This window comes from Zootoca vivipara, chromosome 4 (assembly GCF_963506605.1).
Source record: "Zootoca vivipara chromosome 4, rZooViv1.1, whole genome shotgun sequence".
Lineage (NCBI taxonomy): Eukaryota > Metazoa > Chordata > Lepidosauria > Squamata > Lacertidae > Zootoca > Zootoca vivipara.
This window is the reverse complement of record NC_083279.1, coordinates 98,985,548-99,010,010: the sequence shown is the minus strand read 5'-3', so window position 1 is coordinate 99,010,010 and position 24,463 is coordinate 98,985,548. Positions and strand designations below refer to the sequence as shown.

The following is a 24,463-nucleotide window of genomic DNA, read 5'->3' as shown; positions in this document are numbered from 1 at the left end:
CAAAATGTGTATATAAGAATGGAAGTTGAAATGGAACTTAATGACATGTTATTGTAAAATGAATAAAAATTATTATTATTATTTTAAAAAGAAAGGATTGCAGTGTAAGGCTGCACAGTCTTTACCGGGTTACCTGGGAGTAAGCTCCACTGAATACAGTAGGAATTACTTCTGGGTAGACAGTGTCAGGCTCCACTTACAATAAAGGAATAAACACTCCATGCGTTTCCTAAGAAATGGCTGGCTGCGGAAGCATTGCAATGAGAGGATTTGAAGTGGATTGGTGACGTTTTCCTTCAAAATTATAGGAAGGACTTCTTATGCCAGCGTCACCATTTCCTTCATTTGGAGAAGGGATTTTATGTTTAGGATAAACAGGGCTCCGGTCTCGCACCTACAAACACACACTTTTCATTGTTCTCCGAGACATGGAGGGGAGGGGAAAGGAAAAGCGGGACATTCCAGGATCAAATCAGAAACAGGGGCGGCTTCCGTAATTCCGCGACTGTCCCTGTATGCTGGGCATATAGCAGGCAACTTGGAAGCATATTCACCCATACTGGTACATAGAATAAGACCATGCCCAGGACATTTTCAAGGAGGGTCTGATATGGTTTCAATTGGATGTGGGACCGTGTGTCGAAAAATATGTTAGAAAACCAGTTTGGTTTGAAAATACATTTTTTAAAAGTTAGATGTCTGGGAATCTGGCTCACAGGAAGAAATCTCAATTTATTTGAAAATAGTTATGTTAAACTGTGGAAAGAGATTTAGAAAAAAGTTGGAGATCTGGGAGAGAGAATGAAGCTCTCCCTGCTTGGCAAAATCTCAGCTACCAAAATGAATTGACTGCCCATGATGTTGTGTTTATTCCAATCAATACCAATTATAAATAATTCAGGCTGCTTCAAAGAATAGAAGAAGGATATTTCTAAACTCATCAGGCAGGGGGAAAAGCCAAGAATTAAACATAAAATTATGATAGACATAAATGAAAGAGGAGGCTTTGCCCTGCCAGACCTGCAAATGTATTATGAGGCAGCCTGCTTGTGCTGGTTAAGAGAATGGATTACATTGGATAATGCAGACATCCTGGACATGGAGTGTCATGACTTAAAAACTGGCTGGCATGTGTTGAGATTTGTACACTTCAGGGGTTAGAGTAGAGGACCCTTGGGGTCCCTTTCCAACTCTTCAACTTTATGATTCATGGCCACCCCAGCCTCCTGTGGGTGGGAGTTCCGCAGTTTAACTACGTGCTGCATGAAGAAGAACTTGTTTTCTCTGCCCGGAACCTTCCAACTTTTAGCTTCCTTTCGGGGGGTATCTGGCTGGCCACTGTGAGAACAGGATGCTGGACGAGATGGGCCTCCTTTGGCCCGATCCATCTTCATAGCTCTTGTGGATTTATGATCCTAAGTCAAGTGCAGAAGCACTAAGATAACCAGGCAGCCACCCGCACGGCTGTTTTACACATTGCAGCTGCCGAGTCCTGTTCCAAACTGTTGTAAAACCTTGCGGAGGTCAATTACGTTTTTCTAGCATATCATCAACCCAGAAAATAAACATCCTCTGGCTTTTAAATTGGCAGGAGACAGATTACTGTTCAATCAGCAAATACAGCTGATACGCAACAAGGGTGTGGGAGGGAAGCAGGGAGGAACTGGTTCCGGCTCCTGAATGAACCTTGCCTTGTCGCCCCAGAGCGCTCCCAGATTCACGCTGTTTTCGGGTGGATTCGGCAACCGCAAACCAGAAAATTCAGTTTGTGCAATTATTCCCGATTGAGTCACAGAGCTGTAGAGCTGGAAGGGAATTGTGGAGCTGGAATCTTTAGCAGTGCTTCCTGCGTCGCAGGGGGTTGACAAGATGGCCCTTGTGTGCCCCTTTCAGCTCTACGGTTCGAGGAGTCTAAGGCTGGAAGAGCACCCCTGTTTTCAAGAGCCTGAAATTAAAGCCTGGATGCTCTCGGGATCTGCACAGCTGAAAGGCGGGCTTCAAGCATGCAAGCGAAAGAAATGGGATTTTTCTGTGGAGGTATTGTGTGTGTGTTCAAGGACAACATGCTCTTCACACACTTCCGCATAGCAGGGACTAGATGACCCTTGGCGGCCCCTTCCAATTCTATGATCTGCTGCTGGGACCATCCTCACCAGCCTCCTTTCCCTTAACAAGAAAAACCTCCTCCTCCTCCTCGATAGGCACCATATTGGCAGAAGGGCTAATTACCAAGGCAGGCGGCAATTCACCACGATCATTAGATCTGCTAAGGAAGCGCATTTGTAACAATCATGTGCAGAAGGAGACGGATCACATTTCAAAATAAAAAAATTCCTTCAGTAGCACCTTAAAGACCAACTAAGTTTATATTTTGGTATGAGCTTTCGTGTGCATGCACACTTCTTCAGATCGAGCACACGAAAGCTCATACCAAAATATAAACTTAGTTGGTCTTTAAGGTGCTACTGAAGGAATTTTTTTATTTTGCTTCGACTCAGACCAACACGGCTACCTACCTGTAACTGGATCACATTTCAGTTAGTCATGCCGCAGTAGGACGCCGTTTCACTGAAGAGGGGCTGCCTGCAGTTCAGGTCACAACTGCAGGGATGGGAGGGACCCAAAGGGTCTCCTAGTACAACCCCTTTGCACCCATCATGGGTTTGGCGGACCGTTCACAAGTGCAGCTCACACCTGCAGAGGATTCGCTTGGAGTCCTGGAGGTGCGCACACCAGGGTGGAGAACAGTCTTTACCAAAGGTGTCATGGGCTTTGAAGACACTCGAACTCAGGACGAATGGGGAAAACGTGCTGGGAGGAAGGCACGCTTGGCAAATCCACACTGTGATCAACTCCCACCCAGAAGCCAATGTTCCCACTGTGGAAGGATGTGTGGATCCAGAATTGGCCTCCACAGTCACTTACGGACTCACTGCTAAAACCGTGCTTATGGAAGACAATCTTATTCGGCTATGAGTGATAGAAGAAGAAGAAGAAGAAGAAGAAGAAGAAGAAGAAGAAGAAGAAGAAGAAGAAGAAGAAGAAGAAGAAGAAGAAGAAGAGGAGGAGGTGTGGGGCACTGTGGAGGGCAAGAGAAGCTCATCTAAGCCCACAAGGAGGAGTCAGTCCATCCATTCTGCACCAATCTATGAGGGCCAGGTGACAATCATGAGCCAGCTGGTCAAGGATGATGCAGCGGTTGGAGGTTTGTTTATTCGCTCATTTGCAAGATCTCTTATCCAACCTTTGCCATAATGTCCCCAGATTGGGATACCCATATATGATATAAGCATCACAGAATTGTAGAGTGGGGAGGGACTCCAAGGGTAATCTCCTCCAATCCCCTTCAATGCAGAAAACTCAACTAAAGCATCTATGACAGATGGCCATCCAACCTCTGCTTAAAACCTCCAAGGAAGGAGAGTCTACCACAGGCATCCCCAAACTTCGGCCCTCCAGATGTTTTGGACTACAATTTCCACCATCCCTGACCATTGGTCCTGTTAGCTAGGGATCATGGGAGTTGTAGGCCAAAACATCTGGAGGGCCACTGTTTGGGGATGCCTGGTCTACCACCTCCCAAGGGAGACTGTTCCACTGTCTAGCAGGAAAACCGTTCCAACCAAAACAGAATGGTATAAATTCAGCAAAAGATGCAGGTCTGCCAAAAAGCAAAGTATCCTCCCGGACTTCCATCCTCCGCTTTGTGGGCCCTAATTTAATCATTTCCTCCTGCATCTTTTTTGATGATCCAAATCAGGCATCCCCAAACTTCGGCCCTCCAGATGTTTTGGACTACAATTCCCATCTTCCCCGACCACTGGTCCTGTTAGCTAGAGATCATGGGAGTTGTAGGCCAAAACATCTGGAGGGCCGCAGTTTGGGGGTGCCTGATCCAAATCTTTTACCTCTCCATTGTCACATCCCTGATACAGCTGTGGGTTTTACTAGGTGGCCAGGACAGGTGAAACAAAAGTCATTTGTGGGGAAACTGATCCCTCATTAACCCCTGCATTGCAGATGGAAGGGAACTATGGGGATCGCTTCCAACCTTGCTATTCTACGATTCCGTGATTCTAACCGGCAACGTGAGGGAATCGGGCAAGGCAAACTCCTGCCTCAATGCAGACATGGGGAAACCACACAGACACCCAAAGGAACGCCCTTTCAGAGCTGCCCCTCTCCTCTGTCACCCATTTCGAATCAGACCTGTGGGCAGCTCCATTGCCAGCGTTGGCAGAGGCACGCTCATCCCTTAATGACTGCAACATCACATGTCAGTGCTGGCAGTGCTGGCCACTCGCCAAAGACAGAGCATCGCTTCCACCCTACATCACCCTCAGAGGCAGCCCACTCAGTGGAGACTGTTTACATGGACAGCCTGAGTGATGATGCTGAGGAGGATCTGAGCTAAAATCTGGGGAAGGAGCCAAGAAGCGGGTGAGGTCCTCCTCCGTCCTGGAAGAGATGATATAGATGGAATGGTTTGCCAAGTGTTTGGCAGCAGGAACCTCTATGCAGCTAGCTTCCTTCCTTCCTTCCTTCCTTCCTTCCTTCCTTCCTTCCTTCCTTCCTTCCTTCCTTCCTTCCTTCCTTCCTTCCTTCCTTCCTTCCTTCCTTCCTTCCTTCCTTCCTTCCTTCCTTCCTTCCTTCCTTCCTTCCCCTACCTCTTCCCCTACCTCTTCCCCTACCTCTTCCCTTTCCTCTCCTTGCAGTTGATCCAGAAGCTGCAGTTAGTGCAGAGAGTAAGGTAAAGGAGTGTGGTGGAGTCTCCTTCTTTGGAGGTCTTTAAGTGGAGGCTTGACAGCCATCTGTCAGGAATGCTTTGATGGTGTTTCCTGCTTGGCAGGGGGTTGGACTGGATGGCCCTTGTGGTCTCTTCCAACTCTATGATTCTATGATTCTAGGAGTGTGACTGTTGCTGTCTATTTTGTTGTTTCTTCAGCTTTGTAAGCTGTCTTGTGCATGGTACTATAGAAAGGCAGCATACAAATAATAATAATAATAATAATAATAATAATAATAATAATAATAATAATAATATATTTATACTCCACCCATCTGGCTCGGTTTCCCCAGCCACTCTGGGCGGCTCCCAACAGAGTATTAAAAACATGATAAAACATCAAACATTTAGAAACTTCCCTAAAAGTGAAATGAAAGGAACATCTTTTTGGGGAAAGGCAACCATTCAGAATCTGCTAAACCTTTGGAAGTTTCAGATACAGGAAGCCTGGGCTGCCGCTCAGAGCGATTTACATCTCTGCCCCTTCTAGGTGGGTGTGGCTTACGGCTAACCTCTAGAACAGTGATGGCCAAACTTGGCCCTCCAGCTGTTTTGGGACTACAACTCCCATCATCCCTAGCCAACAGGACCAGTGGTCAGGGATGATGGGGATTGTAGTCCCAAAGCAGCTGGAGGGCCAAGTTTGGCCATCACTGCTCTAAAACAAAAAGAGAAGGTGGTGGTCAGCTTCCCTTTGTCCTTTTGACATGCTCTCACTCTTTCTCTGCTCCCCTGGGTTTGGAAACAAGAAAAAAAAACTGCAGCAGCACCACCAGGGACTCGCAATCAGATTATTTCCCATTTAGGCAGGCTGCTAACACATATCAATTAGGGTGTGATTTATCGGAGTGTCACTGACAGTGGATAATTGCATTGAGCTGCAAGCCGAGAGATCTAGCTTCTGGTCAGTGGCTGAGGAGACTAAAGTCATGGGCTGCTGAGAGAAGCAGGGGAATGGGGAGAGAGAGAGAAGACCCTTCCCATTAAAGCATGACTTCCCGCTGAGTTTCCGACTGGCGGTCTCCAAAATTAAGGCCCCAAAGCAGGTGGGAAATGACTCCCTTAGCAAGTGCAAAGGAGAGAGAGAGAAATCAGATCCCTCCTAACCCATAGATGCCTTCCAGGATGTGCCCCAGTTGTTGGAGGCAGCCAGAGGTAGCAATCTCAAAGGTGGTTCCCATCTGCGCCAGCCAGCATGGGCAATGAGAGTCTCTGTTACCTTTGTTTATATCCTGACTTTTCGCCAGACCCGAGGCAGCTAAAAGACATTAAAAACAACGCAGGAAAAATTCAAAAAAAGCTAAAAACAGGGAAGTCATTACAAAAGGTGACTAAATTCGAATAGAATTGAAACAATTTAAAAAACAAATCTATTAAAATGGAGATAATAAAAGCGTTGCGGTGCTTCTAAGGCCCTTTCCGTAAAACCCAGTCCGTTCTCCCTAAGTTTCTTGTTGGCATACGTCTGTCCTAGAATGCAGAATCGTAGAGTTGGATGGGACCCTAAGGGTCATCCAGACCCCCTGCAATGCAGGAATACGCAGCTGTCCCATATGGGCATCGAACCTGCAAACCTTGACATTATCAGCACCCCGCTGTGAGCAACTGAGCTACCCAGGTTGATAAGAGACATTGTCTTAATGTGACAATGGAGTGCACCCTCCAGGGGTGAAGTCAGAATAACACCTGGGAGGCAAATGTGGCCCTCTAGACCTGCTTCTGTGGCCCTCTGGATTCTGGCCATGCCCCCTCTCCCAGGGCCCCCCCTCTCCATCCATCCCCACCTATTGCTCTGGCTTGGCCAGATTACATCTTTGGACTGCATTGATGCCGCCTGCCTGCCTGCCTGCCTGCCTGCCTGCGTGGGGAGAGGAGTCTCTGTAGGGGGGGAGACCTCTGACCTTTGCATGCTTGAAAATGCACTGTATTGTATAAAAGGCAAAATTATTCCATCTGGCTAGGTTTCCCCAGCCACTCGGGGCGGCTCCCAACAGAATATTAAGAACACGATAAAACATCAAACATTAAAAACTTCCCTAAACAGGGCTGCCTTCAGGTGTCTTCTAAAAGTCAGGTAGTTGTTTCTTTCCTTGACATCTAGTGGGAGGGCGTTCCACAGGGCGGGTGCCACCACCGAGAAGGCCCTCTGCCTGGTTCCCTGTAACCTCGCTTCTTGCAAAATAAAAAAAATTCCTTCAGTAGCACCTTAAAGACCAACTAAGTTTTTATTTTGGTATGAGCTTTCGTGTGCATGCACACTTCTTCAGATACACTTGAAACACAAGAGTCAGACCCTTATGTATATACAGAGGGTGGTGGGGGTGGGTGGGAATGGGTGATGGGCTGATGGGAGTGGTAAACCTGTTGATGGCTGTTAACGACTGCTGATGACTGCAATAGGTCCTGCGGGGGGAAAGCAAGGGCTGAGGCGCTAAAGAAAGCTTGATCATGCATAATGAGATAAGAATCCTATGTCTTTGTTCATCCCAGGTGGCTCCATGGTTTTAAGCTTGGTAATGAGTTCCAATTCAGCAACTTCTCTTTCCAGTCTGTTCCTGAAATTTCTCTGTAATAAAACAGCTGCTTTGAGATCTTGTATAGAATGTCCTGGGAGATTGAAGTGTTCTCCTACTGGTTTCTCTGTCTTGTGGTTCCTGATGTCAGATTTATGTCCATTTATCCTTTGGCGTAGGGTTTGGCCCAGAGAGCTGAAGGGCACTGTTGGCATTTGATGGCATACACAATGTTAGAAGATGAGCAATTAAATAGTCCTGAGATGGTATGTTGGATGTTGTTGGGGACAACATCCAACAACATCCAACATACCATCTCAGGTCAGCACCAACACTTTGAATTGTGCTCAGAAACGTTCCGGGAGCCAGTGTAGGCTCTGGTACTGCTGTGCCCACTGGCCCTGGTTGGCACATGCCCCCTAGAAGATAGCCCACGAGATAATACGGCCCCAGGGTGAAAACATTTCCCTCCAGCTGTATTGCAGTGGTCCAAGAATATCTGGAATGAACCATGCTGGTTCCCCCAATGTAGAGACCGGAGGCCTCTGGAGACTGGGAGGGCCAAGGTATCGTTTTGTGTTGCTGGATCAATTCCTTTGCAGGAAAAAGGTTGCAGTGGATATTTATCTTTTTAAAATAATTTTTATTGGGATTTTTTAATGAGCTGGAAATTTAGAACGTTGCAGAGCTGGTGCAGAAGGGAAGAATGGGGAGCAGGTTAAACAACAAACCAGGAGGTCCCCAGTTCGAATGTCTCCTCTGCCGTGGACTCCCTGAATGGCCACCAGAAAGCCATTTTCTTTTCAAGCTTTGGCAACTCTGAAATATGGGGATATCATCTGACTGACCTACCCCCGTTGCTGTAAGGATTACAAGGTACTACACACGAGAAGTCCTGAAAACACAAATGAACCCTGGGGAATTTGTTTCTCTTGCAATAAAACAGAGTTTTCTCCATATTCATGAGGACTAGGAAGTTGCTTTTGTAAGAGACTGGAGGTCACAACAAAATCCTCATGATATGGTGAAGAATAAGGACATCAGCAGTTGGACAGGAGAGATGTTAAGAGTGGCATTTCCACTGGAAGTTTGGTCACTAGTCACCGCAGAACACATGCAATGTGCTCATTCAACCTTCCCCGAGTTGTTGCCCTCAGGATCTTTTGTACTACAACTCCCATCAGCCCCAGCCAGCACGCTGATGGGAATTGTAGTCCAAAGCATCTCTCTGGCCTGCGCTAACTGGGACTTCTCTGAGTTGCAGTCCAACTCACCCAGAGGGCACCAGGTTGGGGAAAGTCCTGTGCTAACTCCTAGGCCCTGCTGCCTATTTTCAAGAGCAGAGAACAAGCAGCTCGCAGGCTTCTCTGCGAGATTCAATGGGGGACTCTAATTTCTCCGGCTGCGGGAAGAGGCGGCGGCTTCTGCCTCTTCCTGGAAGAGAAAATGAAGAAATGTTGCAATGAGTGTTGCAGAGCAGCAGGGAAACAGGAAATGGTGAGGTCCTCACGCTCAAACGGTCAGTGTCTTGCAAATTTTGCATTTCATTTGCCTCTGCTCCAACAGCTTAGGCACTGTGCTCGGATCCTGACTGCAGGTTTCCCACAATGGGCATCTGGTTGGCCACTGTGAGAACAGGATGCTGGACTAGATGGGGGGTCGCCCAGAGCCAGCAGCAGCCCCTTCGTATGGTTTTGTGGAATGAATGGTCAATAAGGTCCGGACACCGGCTAATAGTCCGACAACAAAGTAAGCAAATCAGGGTGAATACTGAATAAATCAGTCTGGAGGAGCCCTGGGTGTGTTTCATGTGGCAGACATCAGCAAACCACCCAGGCTCCCTAAAAAAACCCATGAAAGGTCAGAAAGAAATCAGGGTTTAATGCCATCGTTTCTCACTATAGTTATCACACAAGAACATGTTTAAGAAGCCTCAAAGCTTTTCTTTAAATGTCAAGCGCAGGAGCGATGAGAGATTGGGGAGGGTGGGGGAGGGAGAAGACGAGCTGTAAACCCTTTTCCACAGCCACCATCCTACCCACCCGCCCGAAAAATCATGTCCCTGCCGCACCCCTTGACCTGGTGCACAACTCCACACACACACACACACCCTAGATCAAAAGGACTGTCCTTTCAGTAGCCAAGTCCCTTGGAGGTTTGCCATCTCCAACAGCTTCTAGTTTTGCTTAGTGCTGCAGTCGGATTATTTATCGATTCATTTTTATTATGCACACTTATTTTTTTCCCCTCGGATTGCAGGCCAGGTTATGACACCAAACGGCATAGACAAGAAACACAGTCCTCAGCAAGCTAAACCGCGGAAACCTCTAAAAATCAGCTCGATTGTGGCATTTTTTCTGTTGCTGACATCCGAAATACAATGGTGTAGTAAATATCATGATGTGATAGCAGGGCATGGGCCATCCAGATCTCACTACAGGACTCTCCCTAAACTAAACCAAACCACACCTCTTCTTCCTAGGCAACCCCTCACCCCACCCCACTGGACTGAAGTACGCCTCTCGGTTTCCTGGATGCAGGGTTGTGCAGAAACCTCTGGCCTTTACATGTGCATAGGAAACTGTGCTTTACAGAGTCAGACCATTAGCTCATCTGGCTCATATTGCCTAGAGTTTCTCATACTTGGGTCTCCAGCCAGTGGCATAGCATGGGGAGGGCACAGGGGCAGTACCCCTGGGGGCAAAATTCTTAGGGGTACAAAATTTCAAAAGACAAAAAAATAGTAATAATAAATCAAAACTAGCACATCCTCCCCCTCACAGAGAAAATCTCCTGATGATGGCGTGGGCAGATGGAGGAATGAATCTGAGTGATGGCTGCTTTGCTAGAGCACCCTCTGCACAGACTCTAGAAAGCTCTGAGCAATCTCCCCTCCTCCTCTCCTCCGTGCTCATGGGGCACCTCGGCTGCCACTCAGGTCAGTCGCTGAGCTATTGCCCCTCCCTTCCACCCTATTGGCAGGGAGCGCTGAGGATACTTGCCTTGCTCCGGGTGCTGGCAACCCACGCTAAGCCACTGTCTCCAGCTGTTTTGGGACTACCACTCCCAACATCCCTAGCTAGCAGGACCAGTGGTTAGGGATGGTGGGAGCTGCAGTTCAAAATCAGCTGGAGTTGGGGAAGCCCTGGTCTACCCTGCTGACTGGCAGTGAAAGTTCCAGGAGTTGAGGCAGGAGTCTTTGCCAGCCCTACCTGGAGATACCGTTGGGTATTGAACCCGGGACCGTCTGCATGCAAAGCAGATGCTCCTCCTCTGTGCTATGGCCCATCTGTTATGGCTGAAATGGCCGCTGTACAAAGGTGAGAGCCACAGCTGTCACTCTTCCTACGTTTGCACCCCGCCCCGCCCACAAGTATGACGAATGTTCCCCACCGGTGATTGACAGTTGCTCGTTCATAATGATCCACATGTCCGCATAATGATCCACATGTCCTCTTAAGCCTTAAAAAGGCTTTGCCAACCTGCCGCCCTCCAGATATTTCAGGCTACGACTTCCAACAGGTTGTCAAAGGCTGCCTTGGAAAGCCACAGCTGCCACAGCGCCGCTTCCTCTTAAGGCTCGCGCCACGCCAGCGCTAGCCGAAAGCATGTTGCATGTATACGTTGCAGCAAACAAACATCTCTGCCAGAATCACACAATCTTGGTCCAGAACGGACGCCGGTCAGGGAACTGGAAGAGATCCACCGCCAGCCAGGCTTCCGCCCATCAATTCACATCATCCACAGGCGGCTGTTGCAGGCAGGGAGCAGAAGGGATGCCATTTGTGCCAAGATGCTCCAGCGATCGGGCAATTTTTTAGAAAACAGAACTGAGCCACATGCTGGAGGCTGGGCAGAGAGACGGCGGACTGGCTCAAAGTCACTCGGCAGGCTTCATCATGCCTGAGTGGGGATTAGAACCCTGGGTCTCCCTGATCCTAGTCAGATATTCTAAAGACTAACATGCTGGTGTCAGAGCGCAACAACGGAAATGGGACAAATAAACACCCCCCTCAAAAAAAAACAAAAAACAACAACCCCACAACAGCCCACATTAGCAGTCTAAAAAGTTACAGGGTTCCAACGGGAAGCACTCCAATTTGGAAAAGTTGCAGTACAGTACATCCACCCTGAAACTTTTGCAAGCTCAAACAGAATTAAAGTGGGATTGCGTATAACCTCCCTGATACCATCAAGAGCACAAACCACCACAACCGTACAATAAAAGAGGCATCTGGGGGGTCTCCCCTGGCAGACATTTCACCCCCAACCTGAAACGCAGCACACAGGAGAATCGTGAACAGGAAGGAAGAAAAGACCCAAGTGCAAAAACTTTTACGCTCAGAATCATTTTCAGGGAATCTCAAGGCCAACGATAAACCGTTATTTCCCTGTTTTAGACATAGGGGATGGCTAGCTGCGATGCCCACCCGGACCCGAAGAGATCTGGGGTCAACAGCGGGAATTAGTCCTGACAGGGCAGAGGAAGGGTTCAGATGGGTGGATCTGCCGGCGGGATCCCTGGCAGATCAAGTACAGTACTAAGGAGCAGCCGTTCTCGCTACCAGAAGACAAGGAGGAAATGTTCCTCCGGCTTGTCCTGAAATGCTTAGCCTCGCCACGCACCATGCTCTGTAATGCTCGCCAGTGCTCAGTCACCTCGACTTCCCCAACAGGAAAACGCACACGCAACTGGAGCACAGTTGTTACGATTGCACACGTGCAAAAGCCCTAAAGCAGAAAGGCAGGCAGGAAGCAATTTTGGAGCCCTCTCGGGAACAGGGGACCCCCCCCCAGCAAGCAAAAGTCGGGCGTTTCTTCTCCCCGGAAAGGATGTGAATCCCAACTATAAGACTAGGACAAGGAAAACAGGGAGGCAGGGTTACAAGCTGGAGAAGCAGGGAGTTTGGGAGGCGCAGCCGAGCGCCCCTCAAAGCGCATCGAGTAAAAACGGGTCCTTACACTCTCGGAGAAGGTGCCCATGTCCGGAGCCCATCACTTGCGATCCGGCCAGCCTGCTGGGTCCCTGGAAAGTGGTGCTGAGGCTGTGGGGAGACGGGGCTCAGCTGGGCTGCCCTGGAAGAGGGAGTCTCGTCCTGCCCATTTCCTCCAAGCTCCGGCTGGAACCGCTGCGGTCTGCAAGGCGGCTCTCACTCGGCGCGAGAGCGCGCGGCTGCCTCTCTCGGTGCGAGGATGATGCAGGAGTGAGCGCCCGGGCGAGGGAGGCGGGAAGGGGGCGCCGAGCCAAGCCGAGTCCCCCCCCCGCTCCCCAACTCATCTGCCGTGCCTCGCGAGGGAGCCTCGCTCACCAGGACCAGCCTGGATTTTTGCGTGAGTTAGGACGCACGATCCACAAGCGCTTTCCTGCACAGAAAGCGAGAGCGCAGCTTCTCCCCACACACTCCACCCGCCTCTCTAAGTGAGATTGAAGCTCTCTTTTATATTGGAGAAGGAGCTGTGGCTCAGCTGCTTTGAATGCAGAAGGTCTCAATAATAGATCCAGGTAGGGTGGGGAAACCCTGGACAACCTGCTGTCAGCCAGAGCAGACATTTCTGAGCTAGGTGGGCACCATGGCTCTATATACCGGTAATAGAATCATAGAGCTTGAAGGGACCCCGATGGTCATGTAGTCCAACCCCCTGCAATGCAGGAATGTGCGATTTTACCATACAGGGACTGAACCTGCAACCTCAGCATTTATCAGCACCACCTAACTAATTGAGCTACCCAGGTGTAACTCAGTACAAGGCAGCTCCTGTTCAATTCAACTCTATTTTTTGTAGAACCACAGAGACTAGAATCATTGTTGTTGTAGTAGTAGTAGTAGTTGTTGTTGTTGTTGTTAAGGGGAAGGTCCCAAGTTCAGTTCCACCCTTGGCATCTCCAGGTAGGACAGGGAAAGAGCCTTCTCTGATACCCTGGAGAGCTGCTGCCCATCGGTGTGGACAACACCAAGCAAGGTGGACCAGTGTTCTGATTCAATATAAGACACTGACCTCTATTCCTATGAAATCGTGGCTTGCATTAGGTGCAACCGGCCCCTTTTGACAGAGGCGCATGGCGGTAGGGATTTTGTAGGGCAAGATGTCAGCCACGGAATGCCCTGTGGCCCGACTCTGAAATCAAAAGTTAGCAGCCCACCGAAAATTCTCCTCACCCCTAAGTAAAGGGACCCCTGACCGTTAGGTCCAGTCGTGACCGACTCTGAGGTTGTGGCGCTCATCTCGCGTTATTGGCCGAAGGAGCCGGCGTACAGCTTCCAGGTCATGTGGCCAGCATGACAAAGCTGCTTCTGGCGAACCAGAGCAGCGCACGGAAACACCGCTTGCCTTCCCGCCGGAGTGGTACCTATTTATCTACTTGCACTTTGATGTGCTTTTAAACTGCTAGGTTGGCAGGAGCTGGGACTAAGCAATGGGAGCTCACCCCGTTGCAGGGATTCGAACCGCTGACCTTCTGATCGGCAAGCCCTAGGCTCTGTGGATTAGACCACAGCGCCATTACTGGGTGGTCTAGGGCCAGTCACTGCATCTCTCGGGTTGTTGTGGGGGTTAAATGGGGATGGGGGAGGGGAGGAGAACCACCTACGCTACCTTGAGCTCCCTGGAGGAAAAGGTGGGCTAGAAACGCAATACTAATAAATCTGCAGCATAGACGGCGAGGGGGCATCCTGCCTGCTGGCCGCCTGAACTCAGTTCACCATCAACTCCCTGCATCATAGAGTTGGGAGGGACCCAGGGGTCATCTAGCCCAACCCCCTGCAATTCAGGAATGCATACTCCTCCAGGTACTTGTCTGAAATGCTTCTTCGCAGAATAAACCTGCAGAACTCACTGCCATGGAAGCACACATGAGTGGAGATAATTTTGCTGCAACAAAAATCTAGCTCACCGAAAGGTGTCCCTGTCCATAACTTTTGCTCAGACCAGGCACAGGCGAACTCAGCCCTCCGGATGTTTTGGGACTACAACTCCCACCATCCCTAGCTAACAGGACCAGTGGTCAGGGATGATGGGAACTGTAGTTTGCCTCTGCCTGGCTCAGACACACACCCTTATGAAATCACGCATGCTCTCTCTAGAGAAAGTTAGTGGGGAGAAGTGACTCCTATCATTTTCCCCAATGCTACTATTTGAGGTCACTCCAGGCCTCTTTAAGGGTGGTTTTATTATCTACTCGTCCTGATGCTGTGAGCACCAACTAGCTCCTCAACACCCCCTCTGTCGGAAGAGTTGCTCACAAGGTTGGCCAGGGGCTTGGCTAGCCGTCCCCTGCAATGTCAGCGGCAGGTCTATGTGGAATGGCACGTGGGTAAAATATCTAGATTCAAATCCCCACTCGGCCAAGGTGGCCAGTGAATTTGGGCCAGTGACAGCCTCTCAGCCTTGAGAGATATTCACAATTCACGTTTTGTTATTTCCTCCTTCCATCCATTCCCTTGCCAAATCTCAGCTGGTCTGTAAGCTCCTTATGCAGCCACAGCGGTTTCCTTCGTTGCCCCCCACTCTTCTTTCTTGCTGGTATTGTTTGCATTTGGGCCTTCCATATTTCACCCATAAGAAACTCCCATCCATCTTGAACGAGTCTATGGTCGCATATGCACATGACGGGAGCTGAAGCTCACAGAAGTTTCCTGCAAGTTTGCTAGAGAGAACTCTGTGAGAGACGCTCCCTTTGTGCCCTGACAGCAGGGGGGCTTGCCCTGCCTGGGCAAAACCTATTTCCATCTCTTTCTGCTCTGCCAGCAATTTAGTCTAGGTCCATGTCTCCTCTGCCGCATTGGAGAGAGTTGGGTTGGATGTGTGTGTTAACTGGGACTGCACAGGGCAGAACAGCAAGTCAAAGGCCTAGAAACGATGCCTTATGAGGAACAGCTTAGGGAGCTGGGTATGTTTAGCCTGGAGAAGAGAAGGTTAAGGGGTGATATGATAGCCATGTTCAAATATATGAAAGAATGTCATATAGAGGAGGGTGAAAGGTTGTTTTCTGCTGCTCCAGAGAAGCGGACACGGAGCAATGGATTCAAGCTACAAGAAAGAAGATTCCACCTAAACATTAGGAAGAACTTCCTGACAGTAAGAGCTGTTCGACAGTGGAATTTGCTGCCAAGGAGTGTGGTGGAGTCTCCTTCTTTGGAGGTTTTTAAGCAGAGGCTTGACAGCCATCTGTCAGGAATGCTTTGAGGGTGTTTCCTGCTTGGCAGGGGGTTGGACTGGATGGCCCTTGTGGTCTCTTCCAACTCTATGATTCTATGATTCTAAGTCATAGAATCATAGAACTGTAGAGTTGGGAGGGACCTCCAAAAGTCATCTAGTCCGCAGGAATCGCGGCTCAAGAATCCCTGATGGATGCCCATCCCAACTCTGTTTAAAAGCCTCCACCTTCTGAGGGAGCCTGTTCCACTGTCGACACCATCCCGGGACGTCAGGAAATCCAAAAATGGTGATCTCAGCATTGCCATGTATCTTCTACCTTACCGCCCTCTCCTTTTCCAGAGAGCTGTCCAAGGTCAATAACCCAGCCTGTTTTGCTCCAGGTGCAACAGTGCGTCAATATCACAGTTGTGAGATTTTCAGAAGGCTCTTCCCAGGCCCCTCTGCTAGCAAAGCGCTTCCCAAAGTGGGTGCAAAGCCATTTCTTCAAGAGTGGATAGCCCAGCTCTGCTCATCTGACACGCCCCCCCCTCTCTCGGCATTGCTTTTTGCTGCCTGGTAAACTAGAAGCAAGAGGAGCAGCGCCACACTGCCTCCCAGCATGCACAATGACACCCCCCCCCCAATGGTGAGGGCGATGCATGATGCAAAACAGCACCAGAACCAAGCATGGGGAACTTTGCCTCCTGGCTGTATGGCTGAGATCAAGTTAGAAAAGCTTCAGGAAAGAGCAAGCAAAATGAGCGAGGAGAGGGGAGCAATTCCCCTGCGAAGAAAGGTTGTAACATTTGGGAGTTTTTAATTTAGAGGAAAGCAAAGAAGTGACCTGTTAGAAGCTTATACTTTGGAAATGTAAAGAGAAAGAAGGTTCTTTTTATCCTATGTGGTGGTCTTGTAGTAAGGTTAAAGCTTACTGGGAAATGATATAGAATGAATTGAAAAGGATGTTTGAAATAACATCTGTAAACAAAACAAAAGAGAAGCTTTTCTTTTGGGAATTATAGGGACAGAACTACCTAAACTGTATAGAAACTTATTCATGTATGCAACTACAGTGGCAAGAATGTTACTCACCCCAAAATGGAAAGAAGCAGAAGTCCCAGCAAAGGAAGAATGGATACAAAAACTTATGGAATATGCAGAAATGGCGAAACTTACCGGAAGAACATTGGCAGGATTATTGCCATAACCTGCAGTTTTATAAGAGCACATCTTTAAAGTAAATGAATAAATGAGCAAATTAAGTTAATTTGGATATACAGGAGATATTAAAAATAAATTTAAGGAACTGCAGAAAGAGGGGGAAGGAAGTCAAGTTTTGAAATGTTAAAATGATTGTAAAATTAGTGAAATGTATAAACTTGAAAAATATAAATAAATTTTATACGTAAAATAAAAAGTTTATAAGATTGTGCATGGCAGAGAGAAAGGGGAGGTTAAAAGGTTTCCCTTTGTCTTTGTAGCCCTAGAACTCATGGACTTCCGATTAAGCTGAACATTGAAAGATTCAGGACACCGAAAAGGAAGTGCTCTGCACAGAACATACAGTATATAAACTATTGAACTCCCTGCCACAGGAGGGCAATGATGGATTTAAAAGAGGATCTGACAAATTCATGGAGGAGGAGACAGCTATTGGATGCGCTGCTTATGAATACCAGTTGCTGGAAACCACAGGAGGGGAGAGTTGCTCTTGTGCTCAGATCCTGCATGTGGCTTGCCCATACAGATATCCGGTTGGCCACTGTGTGAGAGCAGGATGCTGGACTAGATGAACCTAGCTGAGTTCCCTGCATTGCAGAGGGGGTTGGACTAGATGAAGTTCTGCAATTCTATGATTCTGTGAACCATCGCCTGATCTAGCAATGCTGCCCATTGGCTCTTTGAATGTTCTTCATTTATCCTGAATGAAATACCGATTAAAATACGTTTGCTTGGGGAAATCCACCTGTGAGAATATATCGCCTGAAAACAGTCCCTCCTGACACCTCCAGAGTCTGTTCAGCCTGGCTTTCCACAGATAAAGCTTGCCAGTCGTGCCCCCTCGGCCGGCTCCAAGAGCAATAAAATAGCCACACAACCCATTAAGCAGAACAAACAGGAACACCTCCGCTCTCTGCCGCCACCGCCTGCCTGCCTGCCAGCCCTACTGCCTTCCTGAGATTCCACTTACTCTCCCCAGCAAGAGCGGAGCAGCGTGTGCCTGTTGCCAGAATAGAACAGAATTCCTGACAGCGAAGCAGGGCCCGCCTTCCAGGGCCGCTGTGCGTCCTGGATGCCGACAAGCCACACGGGCGGATGACCTTCTCAGCCGACTGGCGCTGCCTCCTCTCATGTGCATAGCACTCCTTTTGTAGAGCAGAACATTTGCCTGCCATAAAACCAGAGAGGCGTAGTCAACAGGAGGATGTCGCCGGTGCAATTTGCCATTTTTTAATTGGCAAGGCGCTTTAGGAGAGTCTTTAGCAAGCCTTCGAGGGCAAAGTCAATTATTCTCATCTAACAGATAGCGGACTTTATTGCTCTCTGTTACCGATGCTGTGCCATCAACGGGGATGGCTTGCTGGAAAGGGTAAGGGCGTAAAAAGAGGGTGCTGGATCAGGCCAATGCCAGCATGCTTTTCTCACAGGGGCCAACGCAGAAGGCTTTTAAACTCTTCTTAATGTTGTGCTATAATGTTGCCGCCTGCTCTGATAGCAGAATGAGCAATGCATACATGCATAATGATCTGGAACAAAGAACCATAGAATTGGAGAATTGGAAGGGGCCCAGCAGAAGTAATTTAGTCCAACCCCTTGCGAGGACAGGATTGCAGCTAAAGTATCCTGTATACCGGAAGGACCATCTCCACCCCCATCATTCAGCCTGGACACTGAGGTCCAGCTCCGAGGGCCTTCTGGAGGTTCCCTCACTGTGAGAAGTGAAGCTACAGGGAACAAGGCAGATGGCCTTCTTGGTGGTGGTGCCCGCCCTGTGGAATGCCCTCCCATCAGATGGCAAGGCGATAACCAATTACATGAAGGCAGCCCTGTATCGGGGAGTTTTGAATGCTTGGTGTTTAGTTGTGTTTTTATATTATGTTGGAAGTCACCCGGAGTGGCTGGGGAAACCCAGTAAGATGGGCGGGGAACAATTTACTTACTTACTTATTATTCCTGCATTGCAGGGGGTTGGACTAGATGACCCTGAGGGTCCCTTCCAACTCCAGAATTCTAGTAGTAGTAGTAGTAGCAGCAGCAGCAGCAGCAGCAGCAGCAGCAGCATACTTGAGAGGTGGGTACCCAACCTCTGTTTAAAAACCTCCAATGAATGTTTAAAAACCATTGCTTCATGTAACCTGCTTCCAGGCAAGGTACCCCTTGATGCTATCAAGGCTAGTCTATTCCACTGGCAAATAATCCTTCAGAAGCATCTGGACATCATTATCTCCTGTCTGGAGATGAGCCAGCGGGGGAACGACAAGTCCCATGATTTGAGGTTGATGCAAACATCCTCAAAACCTCGAGCCAAACGGTTGCCATCTGGACTAATTGATGAGGTGCAGGTATGGGGTATCTCGCTCCATGTGAAGGGGACACAAAGTCCAGTTCTGCGGCACAGAAAGGTTATGAGCACTGAATGTTTTTTTAAAATATTGACAAGCTGGAAGGCGTGCTGAGGAGGGAGATCAGGATCGAAAATGGTCTGGAAACCGAGCCTTACGAGGAATGGTGGAGGGAACTGGGAATATTTAGTCTGTGAAAGAGGAGGCCGAGAGGAGATGGGATAGCCATCTAAAGAGCCGTCACATGGAAGATGGAGCAAGCCTGTTTTCTGCTACTCCAGAAGGGAGGATTGGAACCAATTAATTCAAATGACAAGAAAGGAGATTCTGACTCAACATTGGGAAGGACTTTCTGAGGGAGAGAGCTGTTTGACAGCGATAGCAGACTCTCTCAGAAGGTGGGTTCTCCTTCATTCGAAGTTTCTGAGCAGAGGTCGGATGGCCATCTGGCAGGGGTTCTTTAGCTGTGTTGTAGGGGGGCTGGACTAGATGGCCCACGGCACCCCCCTCCAACTCTACAATTCTATGGGAGGCAAAGATGTTTTCCAAAAGTGCTAGGAAAATGTGCAGCACAGAAGGGAGAAATCACAGGGACTGAGTTGACTAGTGGTCACACAAGGTCTAGTTCAGGAGGTCAGCAACAAGAGATCTAAAGTAGACAAAAGTGTTCTAGGTCTTTGTTCGCCCGATATCATTGATGGGGGACTTCACACATTGAATTAATCTATGGAATTCAGAAGCACAAGGCGTGACAAGCGCTGCTAGCTGGGGAGGTTGGGAAAGGATGTTTTTTACACCAATTCATGTGCATGTCATACTCCACATGTCAAAGGGTCCAGTTCTGATTCCTTAAAAAAAAAAAAACAAAAAAAAAAACACCACGCACCTGTATTTTACTGATATTGGGATAGAACAGAACTAAGAAAAAAATAATAACATTATTGCCAGCCCACTCCCTTCCCCCAAGAACAGAGACGGCGTTAAAAAATAGTACCAGTACATTGGAATCAAGAGGTAAAGCAGGGGTAGGCAACCTAAGGCCATGGGTCACAAGCGGCCCACAGGGGTCGTTTAACCGGCCCATGACCTGCCCCTGAAGCAAGCTGCCCGCTTGGCGAGTCCCTGCGCGCTGTGCTAAACCGGCGCAGCGCAGTGGACTCGCTTCCACTGTGCCGGAAATTGTGTCTGTGCATGCTCAGAGGGCAAAAATCACATCTGCGCAGACGCAGATGCCAAAAATCGCAGCCGCACGTGTGGGATCCACCCACAGAGGGATCTCCGCTGGAGTGAACCGGCCCAGACGAGGTAAACCTTGCTGCCCCCTGATGTGAAGTGATGCCACACAGCAAGAAGAAATCAACACAAAGTGTTCTTCCACAACGTCCCGTGAGAAGCTGGTGCACGGAAGCCATCTTCAATAAAATATTGAATAAACTTTCATAAAATTAAACCATACCAAAGAGAAAGCGGTGTTTCTCATTCCAGTATGGGGTTCTCTCTTTAGAATGATGTTAGCTTATCCGCAAGAATTCACTACTGACTAAACAGCCAACTCCCTGCCCATGGCTCAACAGCTTTCAAGAAAGGCCAAAGTTTTGCCCCAGCGATGCAGAATCATAGAATTTGACGATTCACCCCAAGAACCAGCCTGCGGGTTTCAAAAGACCCAGAGCTGCCCGTGGAGAGCCAGTGTGGAATAATGGTTAGAGCATCAGATTATGACCTGGGAAACCAGGGTTCAAATGAAGTTTCCTGGGTGTGACCTTGGGGGCCAGTGATAAAATCATAGAATTGTAGAGTTGGAAGGGGACACACAAGGGTCACCTAGTCCAACCCCTGCAATACTTCGCCCAACGTGGGACTTGAACACCCCCCCCCCGAGATTAAGGGGTCTCATGCTGTACCAGTTGAGCTATCTGTCCCTGCCTCTCAGCCTAACCTACCTTGCAGGGTCGTTGTGGGAACTAAATGAGGAGGGGAGAGAACAGTGCACACTACCTTGAGCTCCTTGGAGGAGGAAAGGAGGGATATCAAAACAACAACAACAACTTGCCACCCATCATGCACACAGCTTTGAGGTGCTGGTGGGTTGAGAAGCAGGTGCTTGGAAAGAGAAGAATGGGCGTGTGTGTTTTCACTCCCCAAGTAATGCGGCCACTGGCCTGCAGAGTCCTCTGGGTGCTTGCAGAAGGGGAGGGGGAGATACAGACGCCAAGGCAATGCTCTGAAGCTGCTTCTCTGCTTGCCCACAGCAGCCAGCAACTTTCAGAGACTTCCAGGGCCTCTGCTCTGCTCGCAGGAGCCGTGCCGTGCCGAGGACGCCTGCATTGCAGCGAGCCCGCTCTGCCTGCGGCTGGCAGGAACGCGCCACGCGCCTCCCTGGCCCTCCCGAGCCGCCGCGAGGGTCGTGGCTGGCAGCCTCGCCGGTGCCCCGCGAAAAGAGTGGGGTTGGCCTGCAGAAACGGGAGGCGTTTCTCAAGGCGAGCCCGGGGCGCAAAGAGCCCCTCCATCCTCCGAGAACTCAAGCCGAGGAGAATGAGGAGAGGAGAAGAGAGCCAGGCAGAGGCGGCAGAGCCCCTCGGATTGCCCAATAAGAGAAAAGGGAGGGAGGGAGGGCTTGAGAGTACGAAGGAGAAGACATAAAGGAGAGGGGAAGGATAATGAACATGTGAAAAAAGGTGTTTTAGCCGAGAGAGAGAGAGAGAGGAAGGAAGGAAGGAAGGAAGGAAGGAAGGAAGGAAGGAAGGAAGGAAGGAAGGAAGGAAGGAAGGAAGGAAGGAAGGAAGGAAGGAAGGAAGGAAGGAAGGAAGGAAGGAAGGAAGGAAGGAGAGAGAGAGAGGGGGGGTGTTTTTGGTTAATTACAAACAGGACTTGGTCGCTGCAAGAGCAAGAGAGAGCATTCCCCCTACTCAAAACTCAACCGGGCAGAGATTAAGGCTCCAGCAATCCTAAATCTTTCACATGCTTAGTTGAGAACAAATCTTTGGGGGCTGATATGCTAGCTAGCGGGACAGCAAAAATGTAATAGCTTCGCAGTGCTTCTGGATAAATCCTGCTTTGGGGGGCGCACTAACAAGCGCCCCACTTTGTCCCAGCAAACTACGAAATGGTCTCCTGTTAGGGATGGGATCAAAGCCTTCAGAAGAGTTGCCTTCTGTTTATGCAACGCATGACCTTCACTGTGCTTGCGCCATGTCCACTTACGAAGAATCCAAGAGTTGGAAGGGAGCGAGCGCCCCCCCCCCGGGGGGTCATTCTTCAGCCCAACCGCCTGCAATGCAGGAATCACAGAGAGTTTCAAAGTGCTACGAACGATGCTTTGGAATATCTTTTGAGACATCCCAAAGTTAGCCGCAAGTGCTGCGTATGTAAGGAAGGAAGTGGCATTCGAAACACAGAACTTAGAACAGAGTAAAACAGGTCAATTTTCGGGGGTCGTCATGGGGAGACAAACTTGGTCGATCGCCATCAAGAGTTCCTCAACTGCAATCAAGAGTTCACCGTGCCACGTACAGAGCGCCGCGAGAACATGCAAAGGGAAGGACATCCCGAGCACGCGAAGAGAGTCACCACCTTTGGGGACCCCCCCCGGACCCCCCACCCCCAAAAAGAAGAGGGAACCGAAAGGAGCGACCTACCTGTAGCGTGTCCGAGCCTCGGGCCGCCGCCTCCTCCGCCTTCAGGAAGACCTGCTGGCCCCGTCTGAAAAAGTGAAGGGCAGCAATGAGTATGTGCGGCAGGATCAGGACCATCCTGCTGCCCCGCCGGGCTTGCAGAAGCCGGCTGAGGACCGAGCGCGGCCGCTGCTGGAGCCGGGAGACTTTTGCAAGCGAGAGACAGAGATACACACACAGAGAGAGAGAGAGAGAGAGAGAGCGCCCGTCCGTCCCCGTCCCCCCCCCCCCAGTGGCCGGCCTGCCTCTGTCACACACACTTGGCTTGTCATGCACACCTGCTCGCGGGAGCGCGGCTGGGCATCGCTCTCTCGCTGCCAAGGAGAGGGAGAAGCAAAGAGGAAGACTTCGCAGGATTGCTGCAAGAAGCAGAGCCCAGGGGCTTCCCCGGTTCCTAAAAACCTGGAGAGAGAGGGAGGCTGCCTCCATCTCCCAGACCTCAGCGCCTGCTGCTGTAGAAGTCCCGTTGTTTGTTTGTTTTTTTTACCCGTTGTTTATTTATTTTTTTACATCATGGCTTTCTTACCGATCACTCATAACCAGTGATTCTTACTAGGGTTGCCAGACTCAATAGAGGACAGGACTTCTGTGCCTTTAATTGCCCTGCTCTCTTTTGAGTCTCGAAACCTTAAAGAGAAACCAGCAGACCCTTTCTTTAATTTCCAAGCAAAGGGTCTGCTGGTTTCTCTTTTAAAATTTCCAGACTCAAAAGAGAGCAGGGCAATTAAAGGCACAGAAATCCTGTCCTCTATTGAGTCTGGCAACCCTAATTCTTACACAGCTTTTTATTTTTAGAACCGGCCCCCCTCCCAGAAGCACCAAATGTCTCTTTAACTGCATGCAGCTTTTCAGGTTTTGAACTATGGCACCCTCCCACAAGTCCCCACGTCCCCCCAGAGGCCTAGGGCCTTGGGCGTGGCCAGGATTTTGGGGGGGGGGAGCGGGGGGGGCAGGACTGACAGAAATGAATATTCAGTCCAAGCAAACTAGAGATTGGAAGGCAGTCCTTCCAGAAACCAGCAGAGACCTGTGTGTGTGTGTGTGTGTGTGTGTGTGTGCTGCCTTTGGCAACACCAGGGCATCCTCCAGTCCAGATGTCATGGCCCACAATTCCCATCAACCCCCCCCCCCCAGCTTGGCCATGCTCCCATTTGTGGAGGAGTTGTAGTTTATAACACCATGTGGGCACCAGGTTGGGGAAGGCTGTGCAGTGGAATGGCAAAGAAGTGAGTAAACCGGGGAGTCAGATCAACAGTTTTGAGAACGTGTGGTTTTGGATTTCCCTGATGGGGAAATGGTGTTCAGGAAGAGCTGTAACAGCAGATGCTAGTCTAGACTTCTTACATGGTTTATTTCTATGGATCACGGCATCAGTGCAGCCTATCTCCGACCCTGGTACAAGCTCTTATCTCATACATGACCTTCAGAGAACAACTAGCATCTGGACCGCCTAATAGTTCCAGAAAAGATCAGCGCACTAATCCTTGCATTTGCCAGGAAGAGCTAGTTATCAGACTCCTGTAGGCAGGAACCAGGCCTCAAATGGAAATGGAAGATTGCTTTTAAGGTAAATTTATGATTCGGAAACTGCAATGATAAGACACGGTCTTCCCTAAATTAAGGCTGCACCATCCTCACTTCAGACTTAATCTAACAGAAATGCAGTAGTAAGCCAGAAGGAACCAGCAACAATTCAAAGCAAGCCCTCTCCTCTTTCCCCATAGAAGTTCAAATTTAATTTAGTATATGTAAACCTGAGAGGAGGTTTTCCCCCAATGGTTAGCTAGCTCA

The 24,463-nt window shown here is 49.3% G+C and overlaps 1 protein-coding gene across 2 annotated transcripts in view; it reads right to left on the bottom strand.

Annotated features, from left to right (window-relative positions):
- Positions 1–24,463, bottom strand: part of PDE2A (phosphodiesterase 2A) — a 360,136-nt gene that overhangs the window by 230,211 nt on the left and 105,462 nt on the right. The window contains exon 2 of one of the 2 annotated variants that reach the window (XM_060273988.1): positions 22,637–22,700. In XM_060273988.1, coding sequence (XP_060129971.1) covers positions 22,637–22,700 — 64 coding nt within the window. Of the gene's footprint in view, positions 1–12,261; positions 12,719–22,636; positions 22,701–24,463 lie in introns of those variants that run through there. The other variant, XM_060273990.1, reaches the window with a different exon arrangement.